Here is a 22,325-nt window from a genome sequence, read left to right as displayed (position 1 = left end):
ATGCAGCATTTGGTTATTTTTCTTCCAGTTTGACATGACACTTAAAGCTGGACACACAATGGATATGCTGCTATCAGCCACACTCAGGCCATAAATGAATCAATACGTAAATAAACAAAATTTGTCTCATGCATTCATTAGTTCAGCTGAAATGTTTTGGGATTCATGGAGAGCAATTTACTTCTTGGCTGGTATATTACTAGAAAAATTCACAATCAAAAGTAAAGTGAACTTAAATTATGTACAGGGTGGTCATTAATAATGCTTTAAATGTTCAAATAGCAAACTGGTTAGTATTAGATGTTTATTTACTATTATATACTTACCTGTTGTTAGATATTAATTATTAAATGTTTCTATTAATAGTTATTTACTATTGTTAGATACTTACCTGTTATTAAATACCTATTATTAGTAGATATTTAGAATAAAGACTCGGTAAGGTAAAGGTCTTGTGTAGCCTCTAAAGGGGGGGAATGATGCCTTAGGTTTTAGCTTTTATATTTTTCAGATTCTGCACTGCTTTAGTGTGTAGTTCTGAGCTTTGTATTAAGGGATGGTGAACAAATTAGGTAGACAAAACAATTCCTTTTTTAGTTGGGGATCAAGGACAAATGATCCAAATTTCAGGCCCAAGAGAATAAACAACAGCAGAATGAAGAGAGAAAAACCAGAAGGATGGAACATCATAATCTAAAGCTGTAAATGGACAATTAACTCCAATATACAAATGGACCATAACTTATAAAAGTGTGAGACCTTGTGACTGGTTGTGTATTTTGTGACCATTTTGGATTCATCTTGGGTGTAGCCCTGGCTGAGCTTTTGTGCTGCCCAAGGAGTATCCATTGAGGCCTTTTAATAAATCCCTACTTTATTCTTTAACTCTCTCTAGCCTCTGTTCTAGGTCAGCCTTCACAAGGCATCAAGAAAAGTCATAATAGAACAGAACAAAAAATATATTGGATAGATTTTGAGTTTTTGTGAGACTAGTTGCTGCAAAAAGCATCAAAATGGCTTACAAAAGTATTCCTAATTTCTAGGGAACAAGATATGAATGAAAGATTTGCTGAAGCTTCTGGACTGTCACTAAATGTTGAGCTCTTTAAAGTATTGTGTCTTCTTAAACAAAGATGCTCCCAGATTTAGTCCTGATCCTCTACAGAAGTAACTACCAGCTTGGACACAGAGTCAGATTTAGGTGAGTGATCCTCATCTGGTACCTCTCTTCAAAAAGACCATCAGTGCATCTCCCTCTGGGTTCCTGACACGCAGCAAGCAGCTGAGGCCACTGATGCCAGTGGCAGCAGGGTTCCCCAAGACACCTTGCACCTGAGACAGAAAACAGCAAGCAAAATAAATACCACCTAATGGATTTCCTCTCCTAAAATACATTTTCTTTATTAAGAAACTCATAGGGAGCAATGAGCAACATAAAGGTTATCACAGCACAACTCCATGTGGACATTTTTTATTCTTTCTCATACAGACAATTTTTACACTATCAAACTGAGATCTCAGCTCCTCAATGCTATATTGCTGTTTAAAGTAGTGAATAGGAAAACAGTACAGTGATAAAGAGCACATAGCTCAAATCCTGGGCTAGAGGAAGGAATTCAGAAAATAGGATTGTTTCAGGTGACCTGATTACCAACCTGGCTACTTTGAGTTTGGGTGATCCAGATTAACCCTCTTTTTAAACCAACCTGATATCCTATCTGCAGGTGCTCAGCATGTTTTAGGGACAACAGTGCTGTGTAATGTTTAAAACATTGAGGTATTCAGATGTCATTTTTGGAAATATCTGGGTGTAGCTTCTTTACCAACTTGCAGGGATTTATCACTGCCATAGGCAAGAGCAATGTCCAAGGGGTCAGGTGACAGCCTGCCTTTCTTCTGTGATCTTGTCTACTCACATTGAACACACAACCCTATGATAAAAGTATATTTTTAAATATGATCACTCGTACCAATCCAGAGGTGGTGCAGTTGAAGTTGGCTTCAGCACCACTGTATAATTCACAGAGCACTTCAGTACCAGCAGGAGTTACAGTTGCAAAGCCACAGGCATCTTCCCTCTCACAGCCTGAAACACAGGAAGGAAATTTTAGGTTTCCTAGCACTTCATATGCAAAATGATTGCTACAAATTCCACTCCTTACTACTATCTATGTAGATTTCCTTATGTCTCTTAGACATTAATTTAATTAGCCAAATGAACTTTAGTACTCAATTATTTTAATAGAGAATTAAGGACTTTAAATTGAATTGAATTAACACAGAAAGTTGTTCATTACCTGATGATATAAACAGCTGAGAGAAGTCTGACCACACACCCAAATATTTGAAGTCTGCTGGATAATTTTGCCTGAGGCAGGACTCTCATGAACCACTTTGCCTGCACATCACATCTGCCTAATACAGTAACCCCATGGTAAGGAGGTTGTGACAGGTATCAGAGTGATTGGAAGGAGGGAAACATCAAATTTCAAATTCTTCAATCATGCTGGCTGCTCCTGCAGCCACCCTCTGGCCACTGTAAGGGAGAAAGAGCCATCCCCTCCAGATTTAGGAGGGGTTGGAGATATTTCTGCCCTTACACATTCACCATTAACTTCCTCCCACATCTCTGCCCCCAGCCCAGGTGAAACACTTTCCAAATCTTTAGCATAAAATCAACCAACTTAGATCAAAGCATCAGTTGAAATTAAGTTGAGCTATCTGACCTTACAAGGACTTTGGGAGGGAAAGATTAACCCTCACTCCTCAATGAGAACTTTAGCAGTAATATTTTGAAGTTATGCTGCCACTTATTTACATAACTTATAAAGAAAATACAGCTGTGAGAGAGATGGAACCAGACTGGTTGGCAAAGGGGCATGATATCCTCCCCAGGTTTATTCTCAGGCTCTCTCAGTTCAGTGTCTTGCTTTTGAAGGTCTCCATTTTCATGGGAAGGTGCAAGAAATCTTACAGTGTACAGCCAGGATGAGTTTGTGCTGGAAAATCATTCTTGTAGTAAAAGACTTCACATATTCACTTCTTAGCATAAAAGGTGATTGCTCCAACTAAACCATGGCATGCGACACAAAGCCACTGATTTGTCAGAATTTTGGATATATTTGTCATTATTTTGAACATATCCCTCTGTCTCCTTTCACAGCCTGAGCTTTAGGAGACACAGGTGAGACTGACTCAAATCACCCTGAAAGTAGTGTGTGATTCCTCTGGGTTTTAGGCAATTCTGAACCAACTTAGACCAGATGCAATATAGTATATAAACTGCAAGACTTGGCAGAGGAATATCTCTGAACTCCTCATAATGCCCTTCAGACGTAAGCAAGGATAATTATTCCTATTTCATGTGCCAATCAGGTAATTTATGAAGAGGTAAAAGGTGACTTTTCATATGTCCTGAATACCTAATTCTTCTTTTATCTGCACATCTGCACAGTCTGATGAAGGTTTCCTGGTTTAAATCTCAGTTCTCATTCGTATTGCAAGCTACGCCAACTGGCTTTAAAGTCAGATGATTTGTCTGAAGTAGTATGTAAAGTCAGAAGACTTCTTTCTGAAAGAAACAACAATCTCTTCCCTGAACCAATGTCACCAAAAGTTGTAAATATCTTGTAGTGAATTTGTGACAAACTGCAGAACATATAGTCCATCCGGGAACTTAACTATAAACTCATCATAGGAAAATATTATTTTCCACAATTGTTAGTGTCACCTCTAAAGCTTTTCTCAGTTTTCTCACCTGAAATGCACTGAAAATATGTACTTTGCAGGTCTCCCTTAAATGACTGAGACTGAAGAATTTGAGCTTCTTCTGATCCATAAATCAGCCTAGAGGCGGGAGCTCTTTCAAATTTTCTGAGCACTAAAAGAAAGACAACAAAAAACCCCAATCAAGTAGTATTATCAGTTTCCATGCTGCAAACAGACAAAGACTTAAAGTAGAAATTAAGCTTGAGGAATTCTGTGGGGAAAGAGGTTTGCTCATTAAATGATGTACCATAACCTCACAGATAATGCAGGAGACAGCTGGTGTGAGGGTAGAATTTCTGCTTTGAAATAAAAAATGTCACAAGATGTTTTAAAAGCCAGTTATCCAGGAGTGGGCTGGGATTTTACTTTCCAGTGAGGCTTTTCTCCCAGCAGCAGACCTGCCATCTCTCATTACTTGTTCATGCACTGAACCAGCTATTGAGTCAAAGGGAGAACCAACTTTGTCCAAATCAGTCCCAGAAACAAGAGCCAGCTCCAACAACACTTGGTTAGACAGGAAATCCAGAAACACAACAGCCTGATCTCCACTGTGGGAAATAGTAAAGATAAGAAGATTTTCAGAAAGCTGGGGAAAGCAGGCCTTAGAAACAGAAAGGGCAGAGAAATTAGAACTAGCTGCAGCTGCAAAGTTTGAAAGTAGAAAAGGTTACAATAGTTACAGCAAGCAAGGACATTAAATAATACCTTGAGTTTTAGGCTTGGCTGAGACAGACCTGAAGACTGCAGGAAAATATGCTTAGCAAGATAGTAGAAGGTTTTAAGCTGAAAAATGGTGTATTGTGTACTGTTAATAGAAGGCATACCAGCAAGCATTGTGTGAAGCAGGTGTACATGTGCTTTTAGTAATTGGCTGGAACAACTGTCTGTAAGCTTTAGCAATATGCTATTGGCTAAAAAGTTTTTAAAATGCTCTGTAACAAAGAAATCTTTGGCTACTTCTGGCTGTACATGAGCCAGCATCTTTCTATTATTTCAACCATGCAATGAGGCTGATGCTGCAATAAAAGCTCAAGGAATATGCCCCAGCAGTCCTGTTCCATTTGTGAAAAGAAAAGAAAAAACTTCCCAGCACATCCACTGACTTCAGGCCCAAGGCTCTATCCAAGTTAGTATGTCCTACACGCTGCTTTATTACTCCTCCATTCCACTTTTCACACCTGACTGTCACTTTTCTGACCAAACCCTTTTATCTGCTCCCTCTACACTGGACCTGCCTTTGCATGAGGAGTCTGACAAGCAGCAATGTTCACACACTGGGAAAAGCTCATGGGCTCCAGACATGCAGACCCCAAAGGTCAGTAAATGGGGTGAGGAATTTAATCCAGGATCCAGAGGGTTTGGCCCTCTCTGTGCCCTGCAGAGGATTACAGGCTGGTGAGAGGACACACAGTGCCACCACCACCCTTCTGAGGCTGCTACTCCCTGTATTAGCAGGGGCTTGGGCACAGTGTGCCCACGGGCTGATGCACCAGCACATCTGAGTGAGCACACCACATTATCCCTGACCATGGCAGGGGGCTGGAAGTAGAGGATCTTTAAGATCCCTTCCAACCCAAGCCATTCTGTGATTCCATGACACATTGTTGCTGTGCTTATAAACAGTGATAAATGAATTTTCAACAGTCATAAATATTTGTAGTGACATCTTCTAGCATGACCCACAAAAACCAAGCACAAATATCTACAACTGCTCCATCCTACACAGAGTCAGAAATGCCCAAGCAGAAAGGCTCATGGTAATAGGAGAATTAAGATCCCAAGTCCTTTCTGCAGAGAAGGATCCCAACAACCCTGTAATTGAAAGCAACAGAGGCTGTCACCTCATTTTCATAACTGTGATCAGTCTCTGAGTATGCTCAGAGGAAAAAAAGTTATTTTAACTGAAGATAGTTTTGCAACCTCTTCACAACTGAGGACTTTACTTTTCACACTCCTTCCACTGATTACACTTGTCATAAGACATTGTCTAATTCAAAGCACACCATCACAAAAGTTTCTAAACAGAATATTCCATTAAATTCAATACCAATCATATGATGAGCATATAAGAACTTCTGGGGAAAGCAAAAGCTTTGAGGCTGAGAGGTGTAATTAGACCTTACTGCAGGCAGTCTGGGGACTGTTTGATCGATGACTTTCTTTGTTTTTTCAAGTTTTTCATCCTTGAAAAACAGCATTTTGCAGCTGTATTCAAGCAGAAGTAACCTCCTCCAGCCTGCTAGGATATGTTCCCCAAGTCAAATACCTTACAGCAGGGGCCCAGAGGGTGATGTTATGTTGTGGTGTGAGATCATTGCTAAAAATATTCTATTTCCCATGAATACACAGATGAGGGATAAGTCTACAAAGAAATTAATAATTCTGCTTCTTTCTCATTAGGCCTCTCATTATTGTTTTAGATTTCCAAGCAGAGAGCACAAGGTCAGCACACATCAAAAGCTGGCAGCCATCTGAGAGTGCAGGAAACCTGCTTCTCTCTCTTCCCTACCAGAAAAAACTTCCCCAGTGTAGTCAAGAAATGCAAAAAGAAGGAGGAATGTGGCTTAAGGCAGAGGCCACAAGTATGAGAAAGTGAATAACTATGGGACAGTGAATCCCCATAAGCTGTGGAGTGCTTAGTCTCTTCTTAAGGAAGTTTCACCAATGTGGGGTCAAAACATGTCCAAAATATCCTTCTGCCACTTACCCAAGCACTGCTCATCTGTAAGGAGATCCTCTGTTTCAGTCCAGTCCAGGGCTGCTCCAAAGCTGTCGACGCAGAAGGATTTCTGGGTGCCAGGGTCCTGCTGGGAAGAGCTGTACTGACCTTCTCCATCACACTGCAGGCCCTGCCCACCGCCCTGGCAGGGAGTGACACCTGGAACAGGGGAGCAGGGGAAGGAAAAAAGGCTCTTTGACAATGCTGTCACTGGGTTTCACAGAAATCAGAGGCTGGACAGGACCTCTGGAGGCTGTAAGGTCAGAGTCCCCTGCTCAGGTAGGGCCACCTAGGGCTGGCTGTGCAGGACCCTCTCCAGATGGCTTTTGCCCATCTCCAAGGACTCCAGAGCCTCCCTGGGCAACCTGGGCCAATGCTTGGTTGTCCTCACAGCAAAAAACATTTTCTGATGTTCAGAGGCAACCTCCTGTACAGCCATTGGTCATGTCAATGCAGTGGGACAAAAGTCTCCTCAGCACAGCAGAGACTTCACTGAAAATTAAGACAAGATTTGCACAGTATTTGCACACTCTGAAACATGGTAGTCTCACTGCTTTGTTGCTACTTCAATTTGTGTTTCAAACATTTTTTGGATTCTCTGTCATGCACCAATCTCTCTTGCTCTGTTTCCAGTATTGTAAAGCAAAGTGGAGAGAAGGAGCTGTACTTTCATACGGGTTTGTTCAGTGACTGCTGCAGTGCATCTGTGGAATGCTGTGAGCAACGAGAAGATCTATCACACCAATAAACTCAGGAAAACTCTTCAGACTCTGCAAGGAGACAGCAGGGACTGAAAGAAAGGAGGAAGGTAATGTGTAACCTGGCCTTTTGGAGGGGGCTGGCATTGAGGTGCAGCACAAAGGTCAAGTGGAAACCAGGTAGGGAGTAGGTTTAGTAAAAAAAATTGCAAGTGCAAATTTTTAAACCCTAAGGAGCAAACTCTTAAGTATACAAGTCCAATACATACCCAGGGAACACACATGGAAAAGAAGAATAACTGTAGGCAAAAGCTAATTGATATTGGGGTACATTACAATAAAAATGGGAGGTTTATCCCACCTAAAAGAATAAATAGGCTGAAAGAGAACAAAGTAGACCATATACTTAATGACACTTCCCAAGAAGCCCAGTATTGTTACTCTTATTTATATCTTATTTTAAATAAGATAATTTGGTAGACAAAACTGAATTTGGACCTAATAACTGATTTTCTGTATAGAACTGCATGAATAAAAACAAATCATTTAAAATGAATTCACCAGCTTTAGTGAACATTTCAATAGTTGCTTTGTGAGAAGTGTTTATATTTGCAGGGGAAAGAGCAGCATAAAACAAGACTTTAGTGTTTTATTTTAGTGTTCATGAAAATGACAATAAATTTACTTCATAAGAAGTTTCTTACTGATACTGAACACCCAGATACCATTCCTGAGGACAGTGAACATGTCTAGAGGAACCACAACATCCTGGATGAGACTGACCACTTGTTTCTCATGCATTTTTGGTCAAAAAACCAGACAGTTTGTACTTTGTAAAATGCTTTTGAATGTATGCAGAAGGGATCATATCCATCCAAAAACCCCCAGAGGGAGGATTAATTTTTTTTAAAAAATCTTAGAAATTAATTTTAAAAATCATTATATATTTTAAGACAGAAAATAAAGGATATGGAAAAAATGAATTCAACTTACAGTGATCAGCACTGGTTGCCCCATAGGAGTTGGTAGTTTTGCCCACAGGACACTTGATACAGAAGGAATGTCCTGTCTGATACTGATAGTAGCCAAGAGGGCAGGGAATGCATTCATCGTCCTGGAAATAACTGCCTGGAGGACAAACAACTGCAGAGAGAACAATCACCTTATTACTGCTTTGGAATTCAACCACTTCTGGCATTTGCACACATGTGTGGGTATATATAAAATATATATATATATATATATATATATATATATATATATATATATATATTTATAATGCTGATAGATTTGCCATAGGCTTCAAGCTCTTCATATATGTATTTCTAAGTAGTATAACAAACTAAACACTCTTTAAGTGATCATTAAACTCATCAATGACAGGAATATAGGTTGTGGTATGTTTTCTCAGATCACCCAAGATCTCTTCTTTAGAATTAGAGCACATTAAGCTCTTTGGAAATGCCAAGTCCAGGCCTGATTTCCAGCTTGTCAAATCCATTTGTAATAAGATAATGCAGGTGGACAAGTTGTGAAAGAAAACAAAGGAAGACAAGATACAAGAATAGTAACTTCTAACATTACAAACAGAAACAGGAATGTTCTGAGGAGCAGAAACTCCAAAACTATCATACAGAAACCCACCATATGGTAATACTTTTATTCAGAATTCCTGGTAAAGAAATTTTTGTTAAGCACTTCCAAACTAAACAGTAAGGGCTGGATTAAAAGCCACTAGCTGTGCACATGACAACCCAAACACAAAACAAAAAGTTGTTCTTAGTGATGGTCTTAGCCTGTATCTATATAATTTTCAAAACAATCAGGAGCAATATTTCCAGCTGACCTATTGCATATTACAGAGAAAATTCTTTGTCTTCTGGAATATAATGGAATACTCTCTTTCCTCCAGAGTATTCAAATGAACATTAAAGCAGAAGAGTCACAGACATATTTGCAGGACAATACCCTTGCTTGTTATTTCACAGCTGCTTCCCAGATGTAGATTTCCTTCAAAACACTATCAAATGTATATTTTGGGACTTTGACAAAGTGCAAAACTATATTTCTGTTCTTGCCCTGCATCCTGACAGAAGTTTAAGCTACCAAGAGAGAGAAACAGCAATGGAATATTGGCCATTCTTACTACAACCCATATGATGAATTTGCTGTTCTGGCCAGCACACCAGAATGCAAATGAATTTAACTCATGGGACCACCTAAATTATAATAGACTAAAAAGACAGCTAGTAGGAAAATTATCATATCTTCCTTCATCATCTGTAAATATTCCAGTGGGAAGGTCCTGTGGGAGGATACAACTGTGAGACTGAAATTTTCCTCCTAGTACGCACAAAGGCAATTTCTCTGGGTAAAACACAGATCTAAAATAAACTAGGGAATTAAAAAAATCCTGGATCAGTCAGAATTCTCCTTTCAAAAACCCATCATCTAATACACAAGTGTCTGATATGTTTTAAAGAGAATTTCCAACACATGCGAAAAGAATAACACTCACTGAACAACAGTAGAAATTAAAGTGAAATGAGAAATCCATGCCTAAATTGAAGACAAAATGCAATGAATAAAGAGGCTAATTAAACAATTAAAGTTTAAAAAGAAACAAATTAAGCTTTTCAAAGAATTCTCCATTTATTTATAGTTTTAGTCACAATGTGAAAGAAACATTTGTGTCTCCTATCATATTTTGAGCAGGAAAAATTGCCTTTCATTTCACATGTTGGATTGACAAAAGGGCACAAAGAACAGTAAAAAATGCTGTTGCAGAATCACATTTTCTAGACTCTATAACTCTTGGAGGGACCTATCAGTTCAGCTACAGGCCATGCTGACACAATCACCTGTAGGTTCAGTTTGACCCTACAAGTGAGGCAAACCACTATATTGTACCTCTTTCAAGCATTAACATTAATACATTTTAACAACATAAGAAACTACAACTTTCAACCAAAATCTAAGAGCTAAGGTAAGTGGGACCTAACTGTGTAATCTAAAACAGGGGGAAAAAAAATAAGAAAAAAATCCCAAATAAATTTAACCCCTTGCTCCTGCACATAAAATTTGGAACCTGGTTTCACTTTTAACTGGACTTGGGCTTCTGTGTACCAGGGGAACAAGCTGCAAAATCCAGACTAAGGAGCAGCTCTCTGAAGTGATCCACAGGGATATTGCCCTTCACAAAAGCCTCAGCTCTCACTACACTGAACAAATTCAAAACATGTCCCAGCTGATCACTGCCCAATGCTTGCCCTGCTCCTGCTTCCCTCCAGGGATACTGGAAAACTTTGGGATATCAGATTCTTGAAATAGATTATTAGAAATTAATTCTTGAGCAATCAGCTATAAATCTAGCCCTTTCATTTGGGTTATTTTATGTTTAAAGCAAACCTTATAGAATCATCGAGCATTTTAAATAAAAATAACTAGCATAAAAAATTATAATAAGACAAAGCTAATTTACAAACAGCCCTTAGGTTTTCTCCTGAAATAAATGGGGGAGAAGCGTTATGTTCCTAAAGTCTCCCCAGAGATTTTCTAACTCTCTTAATTTTAACTCATACATTAGCAAAAGAAAGTGACTTTTCTACTGTTAAAATTTAGTTAAAATAGTATTGTTACCCCCAGATCTTAAGGAATTGTATTAATAGATACCTGTGACATAGCATAACTCAGTGTAAGGCTGAGACTGAGAAAAAATGCCATATAAGAAAAACTAACATATAAGAAATGTTACCCATTTTACAGGTAGGAAAACATGAAACAACACAACAATAGATGCAAATAAACAGATGACTGTGAGGAAAATACAAGAGACAAAGAGGCAGATCCATGTAAGTTGCATGTTCATATATTAATGAATATATTAAGCTTATTGAGAACACCAAAAACCTGTTGCTATTGAGCTTCCTGAAGGAAAAGCAATGACATTGACAATGAAATAAAACCAAAAAAATCAAAAGGATCAGGATCTGAAAACACAATGCTTATTTCAAGAACAAGACAGAACAGGAAAGAGAAGAGAAGAGAATAAAGAATCTCTGCCACCCTCACATAAATTTGTTTTCTGTAGTAACAGGTGATGTATTAGTGGGGAGACAGACCCAGACAGGATGAATGAGCAGGATATATCCATATATATATGTATATGTGTATATATATATATATATATATATATATATATATGTGTGTGTGTGTGTGTGTATGTATATATATGTGTATGTATATATATGTATGTATGTATATATATGTGTATATATATGTGTATATATATTAGAAGAACCAGATTGTGAATTCCTAAGTTCCCTGTTCAGAATAAATTATGCAGTCCTGCAACACAAACCAATGTCCAGCAGCAGTTACACTATGGCAGCTTAGAATATGAAATCTCTGTCAAAGACTGGAGCAGAAACTGTCTCCTTGCCACATATCTATGATGTCTGTTTTACTGAGTGACATTTTCCATAGCTAGCTGGTTCAAATATGTATGAATTAACTCACAAGGCAAGTTTATTCACTGCTTCCTAGAGGTGTTTATGCCTGGCAGGCAGCACTTGGCAGAAAGATCCAGTTCTTTCTAAGTTCTGCTCTAAGTGATGGATTCTACTTATAAAATAATGATACCTTTAAGCAATACAACACTATATCTTGTTAAGTAGCTGCATGTTGTTATGGGCTCTGGATTCAATGGGAAATAATTTTTTTTTTTGCATGCATGCATGCATTTAAATAACCCAGATCTAAAGTGTTTCATACTGTGAAGATGAACTGAACCTGCAGTCAATTTACCCTTATAGGTCCAGGCTGGAAACTGCAGCTGTTCAAAAGTGTTCATCACTTGATTACCTTACCCAGGCATTAGGAAACTCTCTGAGCTTAAAGAGAAACACCACACCAAGCAAGGAAATAAGTTTTTTTTTCACATATTCTGATGGGCTTCATAGCAATGAAGTGATGAATATCTGAAAACATTCCCATTACAAAACTTATCCAAAACCTGCCTCTGTTATCTTATTCTTCCAAGTGGTACATCTCTCCTCTGTTCCCTAGATTAAAAAAGGCTGGATACAGTGAATACATCCCCAGCTGACATAAATGAGACATGGACTCATTGAGAACAGCTGGCCAACAAGAACAACCAGGATCTGAAGGAAGGCTGGTGTTGATAGAAACAAGGCAAAGACACTTTGGCAACACAACCTGGTGCCAAGGACAGGTTGGCACAGCCACAGGGAGCTGTGGAAAAGGCAGGTTTGGCAGTCCTAAGCAGTATACTGGCAGAAAGGCAGCCTTTTCCAAGGAAGCAGACTAAACAGAAGGAAAGAAGAAAAGAGGACAGAAGTGCTGTTAGGTCTGGGTGTTGGCCAGCATCAAAAAAAGCTGAGCTGGCTGGACTTGGCCCAGCAATTCACAATCTCAGGACTCTTGGCATTTCTGCCTCTAAGTTTCTATTCCAGGTAATGGATCATTATCTGAAGCTCTGGCTACATTATCTTTGTGAAATCCACTTTTAAGGATCATGTGCATTACAGAATGACCTTCTACTACCAGACAGATCTAAAATGTTTACAAAAATCTCAAAAATGTTTACAAAATTTCCTCTACAATGTCAGTGCCATGATGCCTATTTCCAAATCATTGGTTCAACACAAGGACTGAACAGGAAGCAAAGCACTAATTCCCATTTCTCTCACATTAGTGCCTCACACCTTTCAAATATGAACTTTAACCACAGGTTCACTGATGACTTTCTAATTTCAGCTTTATACTGACTCCTGACAACATCTAAGAATGGAAAGCTAAAAATGGGACCTACCACATCCTTGTGAATTAGGGCCTGTTTTCCCAGGAGATGAAATTCTTCTAAACCCACTTCTACATCCAAGCTGCACACGGGGAGACAAATCAAACTCTTCATCCCGAGGAAAATCAATGACAGAATCTGCTATGAACTGCTTGGAATCCAAATGCAGCAGGAAAACACCATCCTTAATCTCTTTTATAAATGCTCCAATGAGATTTTCCCCAACAATTGCATTTTCTAAAGTGGGAAAAAAATACAACAAAATAGCATGAAAGACATTTGGCTAATATAATGGATACACTGTTATTTGGTAATGCAATGGATAACCACACAGAAACTGATGGGTTGAAGTTAAAACAGAGGCAGATGCAATAATACAAACATGTTAACAAACAGAAGATCATAATTTATCGGTACAGCATCTATAAAATTACAGTCTTTACTCTGCTTAAATACATCCAAAACCACCTCAAACAGAAGGCCCCAGAGCTGCCTTAGCAGGTAATGGAAGTTGAAACTTAGTGGGACATGATAGTACCATAACTATACAAAGAGAGCAGACTCTGCTCTGGCTCTTCTGAAACCATACAATCATTCCCTCAAAAAGCTATTTCTGTACTACAGGGAATTTTTAGTATGGAGAGGTCAAAAAGGTAATTCCCTCAAAGAGGAACACTTTCAAAAATAAAGTTGAATATAAAACCAAACACACATATACTTTGATTCACTTTCTGCAAACTGCTTGAATATTCACAGGGGCAATGGATTATTGGATAAGATATAACTAAGAATAGATATAATTTAGATTAGACATAAGAAGAAGTTTTTTACAGCAATGGTGGTGAAACATTTGACCAAGTTGCCCAGAGAGGCAGTAGTAGATGCCCCATCCCTGGAAATGTTCAAGGTCAGATTGGAAGGGACTCTGAGGAACCTGACTGAGTTGAAGATGTCCCTGCCCATGGCAGAGGTGTTGGACTAGATGACCTTTAAAGGGCCCCTCCAAGACAAGCCATTCTATCATTCTGTGTTTTGTGTTTCCCTTAGAATAGGGGACGGATGTAAACAATATCAAACTACAGGACCATTACAGCTGCCATCTATGTCCTGAAGGATTTTGAATTCAGTTCTGGTCAAGAAAATGGCTGTAGGACACATATCTCCAAGCCCCAAAGTTAGAAGGAAGAACACATGCAGACAGACCTATTTCTTTTTACTGCTGGGAACACTATTCCAAAGCAGTAAAACTGGAGAAAAGGTCACACAGAATCACCAAGGTTGGGATGGACCTTCACAATAATCTAGTCCAACCACCAACCCAGCAGCACCATAATCAGCCCTAAATGATATCCTCAAGAGACACATCCAGATGCCCCTTGAACATTGGTAGAGACAGTGACTCTACCACTTGCCTGCCCAGTTAATTCTAATGCCTGAGCATTCTCCCAATTAAAAAAGTTCTAATATCTAATCTGAACCTCCCCTGGGACTCCTTGAGCCCATTTCCTCTTGTCCTATCATCTGAGACCTGGGAGAACAGAATGATCTCCACCTCCTTTCAGGCACCTGCAGAGAGCAGTAAGATCTCCCCTTTCCTCCAGGCTAAACTGCCCCAGCTCCCTCAACTGCTCCACATCAGACTTGAGCTCCAGACCCTTCCCCAGCTCCATTGACTTTCTCTGGACACACTCTAGGACCTCAATATCCTTTTTGAAGTGAGGGGTCTAAAAATGGACACAGGATTTGAGGTGTGGCCTCAGCAGTGCTGAGTATGGGGGCCAATCACTGCCCTGGTCCTGCTGGCCACATTATTCTTGACACAGGCCACTATCCTTGATATGCCCACAGAGGACATTTGAACTTGGGATATATTTTTAATATCTCTTATATTGAAGGAAAATACTGACTGTTTTGAAAGAAGTTCCTTACACCACCCCTACCTCTTGTGGAAACCACAGCAAACATCTGCCAGTCTCTGTATAGCTGCCCTAGGATGTCAGAAGTAAGGATCATTATTTAGTGTCAAAGGAAATGCAACTAATAGTAAAACAGGGAAAAGGGGAAAAAAGAAAAAAAAAAACTTGGAAGAAATTTTTGACAATGTGTGAATTGTGTTTCTCCGAATACAATGAATATAAACACTTTTCCACGACTGAGGACTTGTCCAATAGAAATTAACATCTGGGACAGTTCAGCCCATGCCTGATAAAGTGATTTGCAATCCTAGTTAAGGCAGCTGCAGTCCTATCTGAAAGAAATATTCAATTATAGCTTCTTTCCACTGTGTGGTTATAGCCTAAGAAGGGAAATATATCAACATTTAAAGCTCAAAAAGACAACACCAGCATTATAAAAACAGGGAAGTAAAATTATTAAAAGCAAATCAGATTTAATCCACAGAAAAGTCAGAGAAAGGAAAATTACCAATATCATGTAAGTCAGGGAGAGAAGCTGTGGGGATGTTTTCCAGCTGAGTTCTCCACGTGATGTTCACTCCCAGGCGATCCACGCTCAGGCATTGGACATAGACAGTGGAATCATCACACATGGAAACTGAGCCAGTTTTCCCAAATGCATTCACCTTGAATTCAGAAATAAATGAAATCAGTTAGACAACCTGAGAACTTGTTCTTGCCTTGCCCTATTCATTTGCACTGTACTATACTCAAAGTAACACTGTCAAAAGGGTCTGTAAAAACAGAAGCAAGAAAATATAATTTTAGCAAGTCATATACTCACTGTAAGAATAGTCAAAATATTCTCTTCCATTGAAACAATTTTTTAACCAATATTGGGCTAGTGTGATGTGACTTTTATGGCTGGAACTAAACTGATCTGATGATGTGGTGTGAGACTAAACCTATTTTCCCACTCATCCATATGAGAATGCTGCCAATCCTGACAGATTTCATGGCATATTCCGTTCTTCTATATTTGTCAAAGGCAAAGGTCTATGTTGTGTTTCACTTTTTTTTATTAATTATTTTTAATGCAACACAAAACCCAACCAAAGAAAAAAAACCAAACCAAACAAACAAAATCCACCAACAGGAATTTAAACTACCTGGAGGTGACATAAACCACGAGCCTTCAATTCATCTAAAATAAATATCTGGAATGCCTGGAGTAATCCAGAGTAGTCAGAACTACATGTCTTCTCAGGAGGCAGGCGTAGTTGAAAGTGTGTTTGAGCTTGGACTGTCTGAAATAATTGGAGCTCTAAAAATGAAGTAGAGAGGACATTTAGTAACCTCACTAATGAGGAACCTGACCTTCAGAGTTACTTTGAGAAAAGACAACATTGATTTGACATTCTCATGTTGCATCAATAACATGTCCCCACTTTTAGATGAAAGCAGTAGAGCTGTCAGTAGCAAATAACAATCAGCAAGACATGAGCTTGATAAATATAAATGTTGTGCATTAGAGAAAAAAACAAGTGATACACTTCGATAATAAGGAACAGATATTTTGCACTGGAGCACTAGCTCACAGAAGGATAAGGGCAATCTGGAGAATTACTGATAATTTTTCATAACCCTTAGCAAGTAGGAAGTTCCAGAGAACTACATGAAAGCTGACATTTTGCCAATACTTAGAAGAGAAAGAAGAAAGACAAGAACTATTGACCTGTCAATTTTCACTTTTCCTACATGCAATCATGAAAACAATTTAAAAAGGAATTAAATGGTAAAAGCAATTAATACTAATGTAAATGGGCTTTTGGAAGCCCACCTTGTCAAACTTACTGGGAATAAGTTTTAAGATACAATAAATTTGTAGAATAATGGCATTGCCATGGATATTAGTGCTTTCTGAATTTTTGACAGAAAACCCAAGTGATGCTAATCACACAAATTGATGACAAATCTGTGAGCTCATCAGTCAGAAAATCAAAATATATTTAATCAGTTTTTAGCAAGAAAAAATATGCAAATTTCTAGTCTTCGCTGGAGTAACACTGATCCCAGGCCCCATGGAGGGTTTGTTATCTCAGGTTCAGCACTACAACCATGCTGTCATTCCAGCTCCAAGTGGAGCTGGCTCTTATCCCACCAGGCTGGACAAGCAGCAGAGCTCTCCCTCATTCAGCTCCTCTGCAGACCCTCCCTGCATCACATACAGGTGTCACTGCTGGAGCACAATTCCTCATCCCTCACCCCAAAAACAAGCATGAGAAAGCCTGGAGAGCACCCAAGGAGAATGGCAGACAGGAACAGAGGACACAAACCCCTGCTTATTCCTGCAAAGCACAAAGCCTTCTCTCTGCTTTGTTTCTCAAGAGTATTTAAAGAGACTGTGATTTAACCACAGTCTCTAGAGGTATACATACAGAACACAAAATATGATTTTTGAGAGTGAGGGTAATTAGCCACTGGAAAAAATTACTAAGTGTTTTGGTGAATTCTCCATTATTGTGAAGTTTGTTCAATCACCTTCTGATGTGTTGGGGATTTTTAATTTCTCCTTAAAACCATGTTCTATTCCAAACACAAATTACTGGGGGAAGTCCTTGCTTACAGTAAACCCTATAGCAGATTGCTACACACTCCCCTCTGTCCCTACAAAGTTACCCCACTGCCATCAGGCAAACATGGAAGTTATTTCATAACATGCTACAGAAATCTCACAAACACAATCACAAACAGACAAAACTTTCAGTCTGAAATTGAAAGTTTAAAAATATTTGCAGTTGGAATAGAAGAGTTTAACCCATTCTGAAGACTGACCAATGGGTGCAACCTATTCCAGAAGTAAAAAGTAGCTGCAAATTTAGCAGGAAGACCTGCATTTCTCAAAGTTCAGCACTGCTACAAATTGCCATTTTGATCACAATGTATGCGTTTTAAAAATAATTGAAAAGGCCAACATTAATATCCAATTACATGAGCTCTGAATGGGCATCAAATTTTTCCAAGACTTAAAGTGCTATTTTTTTATTGAAATCAAATTGGTTTGAAAAATACTAGAAGTCAGCCAAAAAATACAACAACAATCCTTAAGAACAGACTGCTGCAAAAAAGATGCAGAAGTAACAGTGACTTGATTATGCAAATAAACAGTCAAGTTCTGCCAAATTCAAACATCTGGCACTCATCTGGAAGAACTAAGTAATTCCATCAGAATCACTTATGGTGCCAGCATCTTTTAGCTAACAAGAAAAATCTGCATATAGATTGAAAAGCTATTTATAGCTCTATTATTACAGGGAAGAGGGACAGTTTCTGGCACAGGGGCCAGCCAAGAGGTGAAGATGGCAGAAGACAGAACACATCTTCTGCATCCCAGCTTAGCAACTCCTCTGTAACTAGGGTTGTTATTCACACAGTAGTTCTGTGATGAAAGCTGGGTTTTGCACTGTGTACACTGCTCCAAGCCCTCCCCAGGCCCCAGCAGATCAGGTCAGGTGAGATCAGATGGGACCAGATCAGAGCAGACATACTCTGGCAGGCCTGGGGCAGAGGGGCAGCCGAGACCCAGCGCCGCTGCCGCGCGTCGCACTGGGATGGGGAGCTGGGAGCGGCGCTGTGGAAGCCCTGGCGACACACGAGCTGGCATTGCTGGATGCCTGGAGCTTGCCCAGAGATGGTTTCACAAAGCACAGCCCCGTTGGCAACTGCTGAGGCACCGAAAGGCAGAGCACACTGCGGACCTGCAGGCACGGGAGAAGGGGGATACGTGTTAGGGGTATGATGACCTCTAGGACAAAGCCCATAAACCCCTCACAGCCACAGATTCAAACCTAGACAGCATCCTGTGCCTTTCCCATCAGCTTTGGCCTGGTTTGAGGTCAGCTTGGCTCAGTTTACTGAACTGAATGTGTGTCAATATGTGTCTTTATGGAAAAGCACATATTGACTGTGATGGGTAATACATCAGGTCCAGAAAGGGACGTGCGTGGTTTCTAGGAACATTTTGAACAGTCATGAATAAATTTAAGCAGGAAATGAGATTTCTAACCAACAGCAGAACAAACCTTTACAGAACTTATCTAGTGGAAACAGGCAGGGCCAAATAAACCTCAGTTTCCCTTAGACTGAAGTTTGAAAGTTTTGAGATCAGGAACTCATGACTGTGGTGTCTTCAGCAACACCAAGATGTTTCTAGTGACCAATAGGGCAGAATATACATTTTTATATGTATATAGATATATATATATATGTATATATATATAGATATATATATATGTATATATGTATATATATATATATATATATAAACAGTAGTATACAGCTCTAGAGTTGGAGCACAGTTTTCCTTATCAATTCACTCTGTATAACTACAGTCATTCAAACCCTGCTAGCCCACTGTAACAGATTAATTACAGTGATAATTATTTTTTACTAATCAGTACAAGACAACTGCTTCACTCAATATTAGCCTAATCCCAACTCAATTACTAAATATATCCAGTAATAGCTACACACATATTAGTTCCAGAGCTACAAAACACAAGAAAAAAAAACCAATTAATTTCCTCATTTATAAATAAATACAAAGAAAAAGATGTTATAATATCATACAATTAACTTTCTTGGTTTATATATAGATCATTTTCCAAATTACAATGCTCAGATCAGTCCTAAACTTCCTGATCATTGAAGGGAGGCAAATATTGGTGTTGGTTCAGATCTGAGCACCCTCCCTCTCCCCTTCTGATGGAGATTAATTCCATAACTAAGCAGCCATTTCATTTAAAATATTAAAAACCTTGTATTAAACTTTCAGTTAAAGTATTAAAACATTGCAGGGTGGATCTGGGATCCAGTGTGTGCAGTATATCTTTGTTTTCCAACTCTGAGCATGTCAATGCCAACAAAAAAAAAGCTTTCATATTTGCCTCTCTGAACTGCCAAATGCATATTTTTATCCAAGTCTCCTTTATAGGAACGTTTTTGCAGTAACTCTGTAAATGGGGCAACTACATTCCTTCTCTTCACTCATTGACCCTGTAGCCAGACTCTCTGTAGAGGTGGAAACCTGGAATCCTTGCTTAACAAATTTCTCATAAATCTCCCAAAGTTTTAGGACCAGAAGGCATCTCTGTAAAAGAGATAGTAATACTTATCCTGGCCATTAAATTACAATAATATAATCTTTATACACAGCATGCAAAAATCAGTCTGTGGTTTCTTAATTGCTCACGCACATTTCTATATCCAGCAAGTCATATCCAGTCTCAGCTGAATGGTGCTACAATCTCTTACTGCCTGATCCATTGAGATTTGGTGTGTGAACCAGGGAAATACCCAGTTCCCAAAAGAGAAGTGATCAATGGTTTCCTGGTGTGGTTCAGAGGTTTCAATTCACCTTCAGTAACTTGTTCATTTATCCCTCTAGATATTCCACTTCATTTACTAAATTCTAAGCCTGTACCATTTTGTTATTGTCCTGTTTCTTGGTTCTGTAGGAGTGAATCAGAATCCAGCTGAATACTGACATTTCATTCTTAGGTGTTTCCAAAGATTTTCACAAGGAAATGAACATCTCCAGGACCTTCTCTGGAAACCTCTCTCCTCTGTCTCTACTCAGAGTTATGGGAAGTGGGCATGAGGATGGGAGATGCATGAGGGCTGCTGGGGTACTTGGCATCATCTCTCCAGTGCAGGTCAGCAAGAAGCAGCTGGATTCTACCTCCAATGGAAGTGATTAAACTAATGAAATCCTCCTGGACACTCTGAGTTATTACTTTCTGTTTACAGCTGTCTGTTCTGATGCTGGAGGAAAAATTTATCATATTTTCCCACTACAACACCTTATTTTGCTGAGAGACAAGATCTCCAGAGTAGCAGTATAGTACTCCTTTTTCCTGAACAATTATTAGTAATTCCCAGGACTGGAGGCATAAAGCTAGGTAGACTGAGGAGAAAACTAACTTTTGATTCTTTATTTTTACACAATAACTAAGTTGTGTATCATGAAAATTCCATCGCTCCTTCAAAATCCAGGGAAACCATTAAAGATTATTTCCATCTTTATGCAGAAAAGAACAAATAGCTTTCAGTAAAACCAGGTTTCCACTATATTTTCAAAGCAGTTCTCCTTCTCAGCTCAGCATTTTAAAAAAGAAATGTCATTAATCACTTTTAGTCATTATTTTCTCTAGGAAAAGTACAGGATGGCAGCAGCATTGTACTTATGGTCAGCTCTGCTTCTCTGAAGAGCTAAAAACCTGTCTTGGATGGCTACATTCAGGTGACTACACCACCCTACTTTGGAGCTCATTTCCTCAGAGCTCAGCTGGCATCTTCACAGAACACCACAAGCATGGGTCAGATACAGCCATGGGGTCTCCTTCTGGCTTCTCATAAAATCCCATTCTCAGAACTGTCTATTGATACAAGAGACCACAAAGAAAATAATTTCTAAGTTGCCCGAGCAGTTACCTAGTTGATAAAAACCTTGCAGGCAATTGGGTTGATACCTCCAGGTATTTTACAATAGAATTGTAGAATCATTAAGTTTGGAAGTGACTGTATGATTATGCTATTAACCCAGCACTGTCAGCTCCCCCACTAAACCATGTCCTTAAGTGCCACATCTTCCATTTGGTCAGTGAGCAGCAAAGCTGTGTTGATCTTTATACAGCAGAATCACAAAAGGAAACTGAGGCAAATTACATGGTCTTGTTTCCCTAATATTTTTCAATCTGTCTCCCACAAAACAATCAAAAAAACACCAACAAAAAACTATAAAAACAGCAGTGTCCTGCAGATTAACCTGAAGGTTTTGTTTTTACATCTCTACTTCCCACTAATCATTACATTTTGTAGCCTTATAGAAAGTTTAATTAATTTTGCTTCACTTCAGTGATGGGAAAATGCATAAAGAACATTGCAAATTAAACTTATCCAAATGTCTCCCATTTGGGTGTCTCACTGGAAACCATGAGTGAATTCCAGCACTTCACAACTCTGGTCATTCAGGAAATACTCTGTGAATATGCAATATTTTGGCACATCTTTTACACAATTCTGGTCACAAGCCAAGAGTCAGAATGGCAGAAGGATACATTTTTCAAATTTTATTTTAGTCAGCTGAATGGGTTTTAATCCCAGAGCCAGCTCAGACTGGAGCAGGTTCAAGTTTCCAGCAAGCTTTTCAGATTGGCCTTATAGCTGGGTTTCATAGCTCAAATGGTTTGATTCAACTAATTTTATGAAACACAAAAAGTCAAGGATCCATTCCATTCTCCTTTTTCCCTCACAAAACACCTAAAGAAAACCAGACAGCATGCCCTGGTAGGTCTGAAATCTGCTGTAACACAAAGATAAGCATGCTGCTTGAGAAAAGTATCTCTAAAGGTCTGAAGAAATAA

The 22,325-nt window shown here is 39.0% G+C and overlaps 1 protein-coding gene across 2 annotated transcripts in view; it reads right to left on the bottom strand.

Moving 5' to 3' along the window:
- The window catches only part of TG (thyroglobulin), a 148,540-nt gene that overhangs the window by 100,899 nt on the left and 25,316 nt on the right, over positions 1-22,325 (bottom strand). For both annotated transcript variants that reach the window (XM_077781935.2, XM_085573965.1), the window contains 9 exons: positions 18,450-18,659; positions 16,071-16,225; positions 15,431-15,587; positions 13,019-13,243; positions 8,179-8,328; positions 6,476-6,646; positions 3,758-3,880; positions 1,971-2,086; positions 1,224-1,332 (listed from right to left, as the gene is read on the bottom strand). In XM_077781935.2, coding sequence (XP_077638061.2) covers positions 1,224-1,332; positions 1,971-2,086; positions 3,758-3,880; positions 6,476-6,646; positions 8,179-8,328; positions 13,019-13,243; positions 15,431-15,587; positions 16,071-16,225; positions 18,450-18,659 — 1,416 coding nt within the window. The remainder of the gene's footprint in view (positions 1-1,223; positions 1,333-1,970; positions 2,087-3,757; positions 3,881-6,475; positions 6,647-8,178; positions 8,329-13,018; positions 13,244-15,430; positions 15,588-16,070; positions 16,226-18,449; positions 18,660-22,325) is intronic.

The sequence above is a fragment of the Lonchura striata genome, chromosome 2 (genome assembly GCF_050655825.1).
Source record: "Lonchura striata isolate lonStrDom1 chromosome 2, ASM5065582v1, whole genome shotgun sequence".
NCBI classification, from domain to species: domain Eukaryota; kingdom Metazoa; phylum Chordata; class Aves; order Passeriformes; family Estrildidae; genus Lonchura; species Lonchura striata.
Note: the sequence above shows the minus strand (reverse complement) of the source record. Positions and strands in the feature narration are given on the sequence as shown.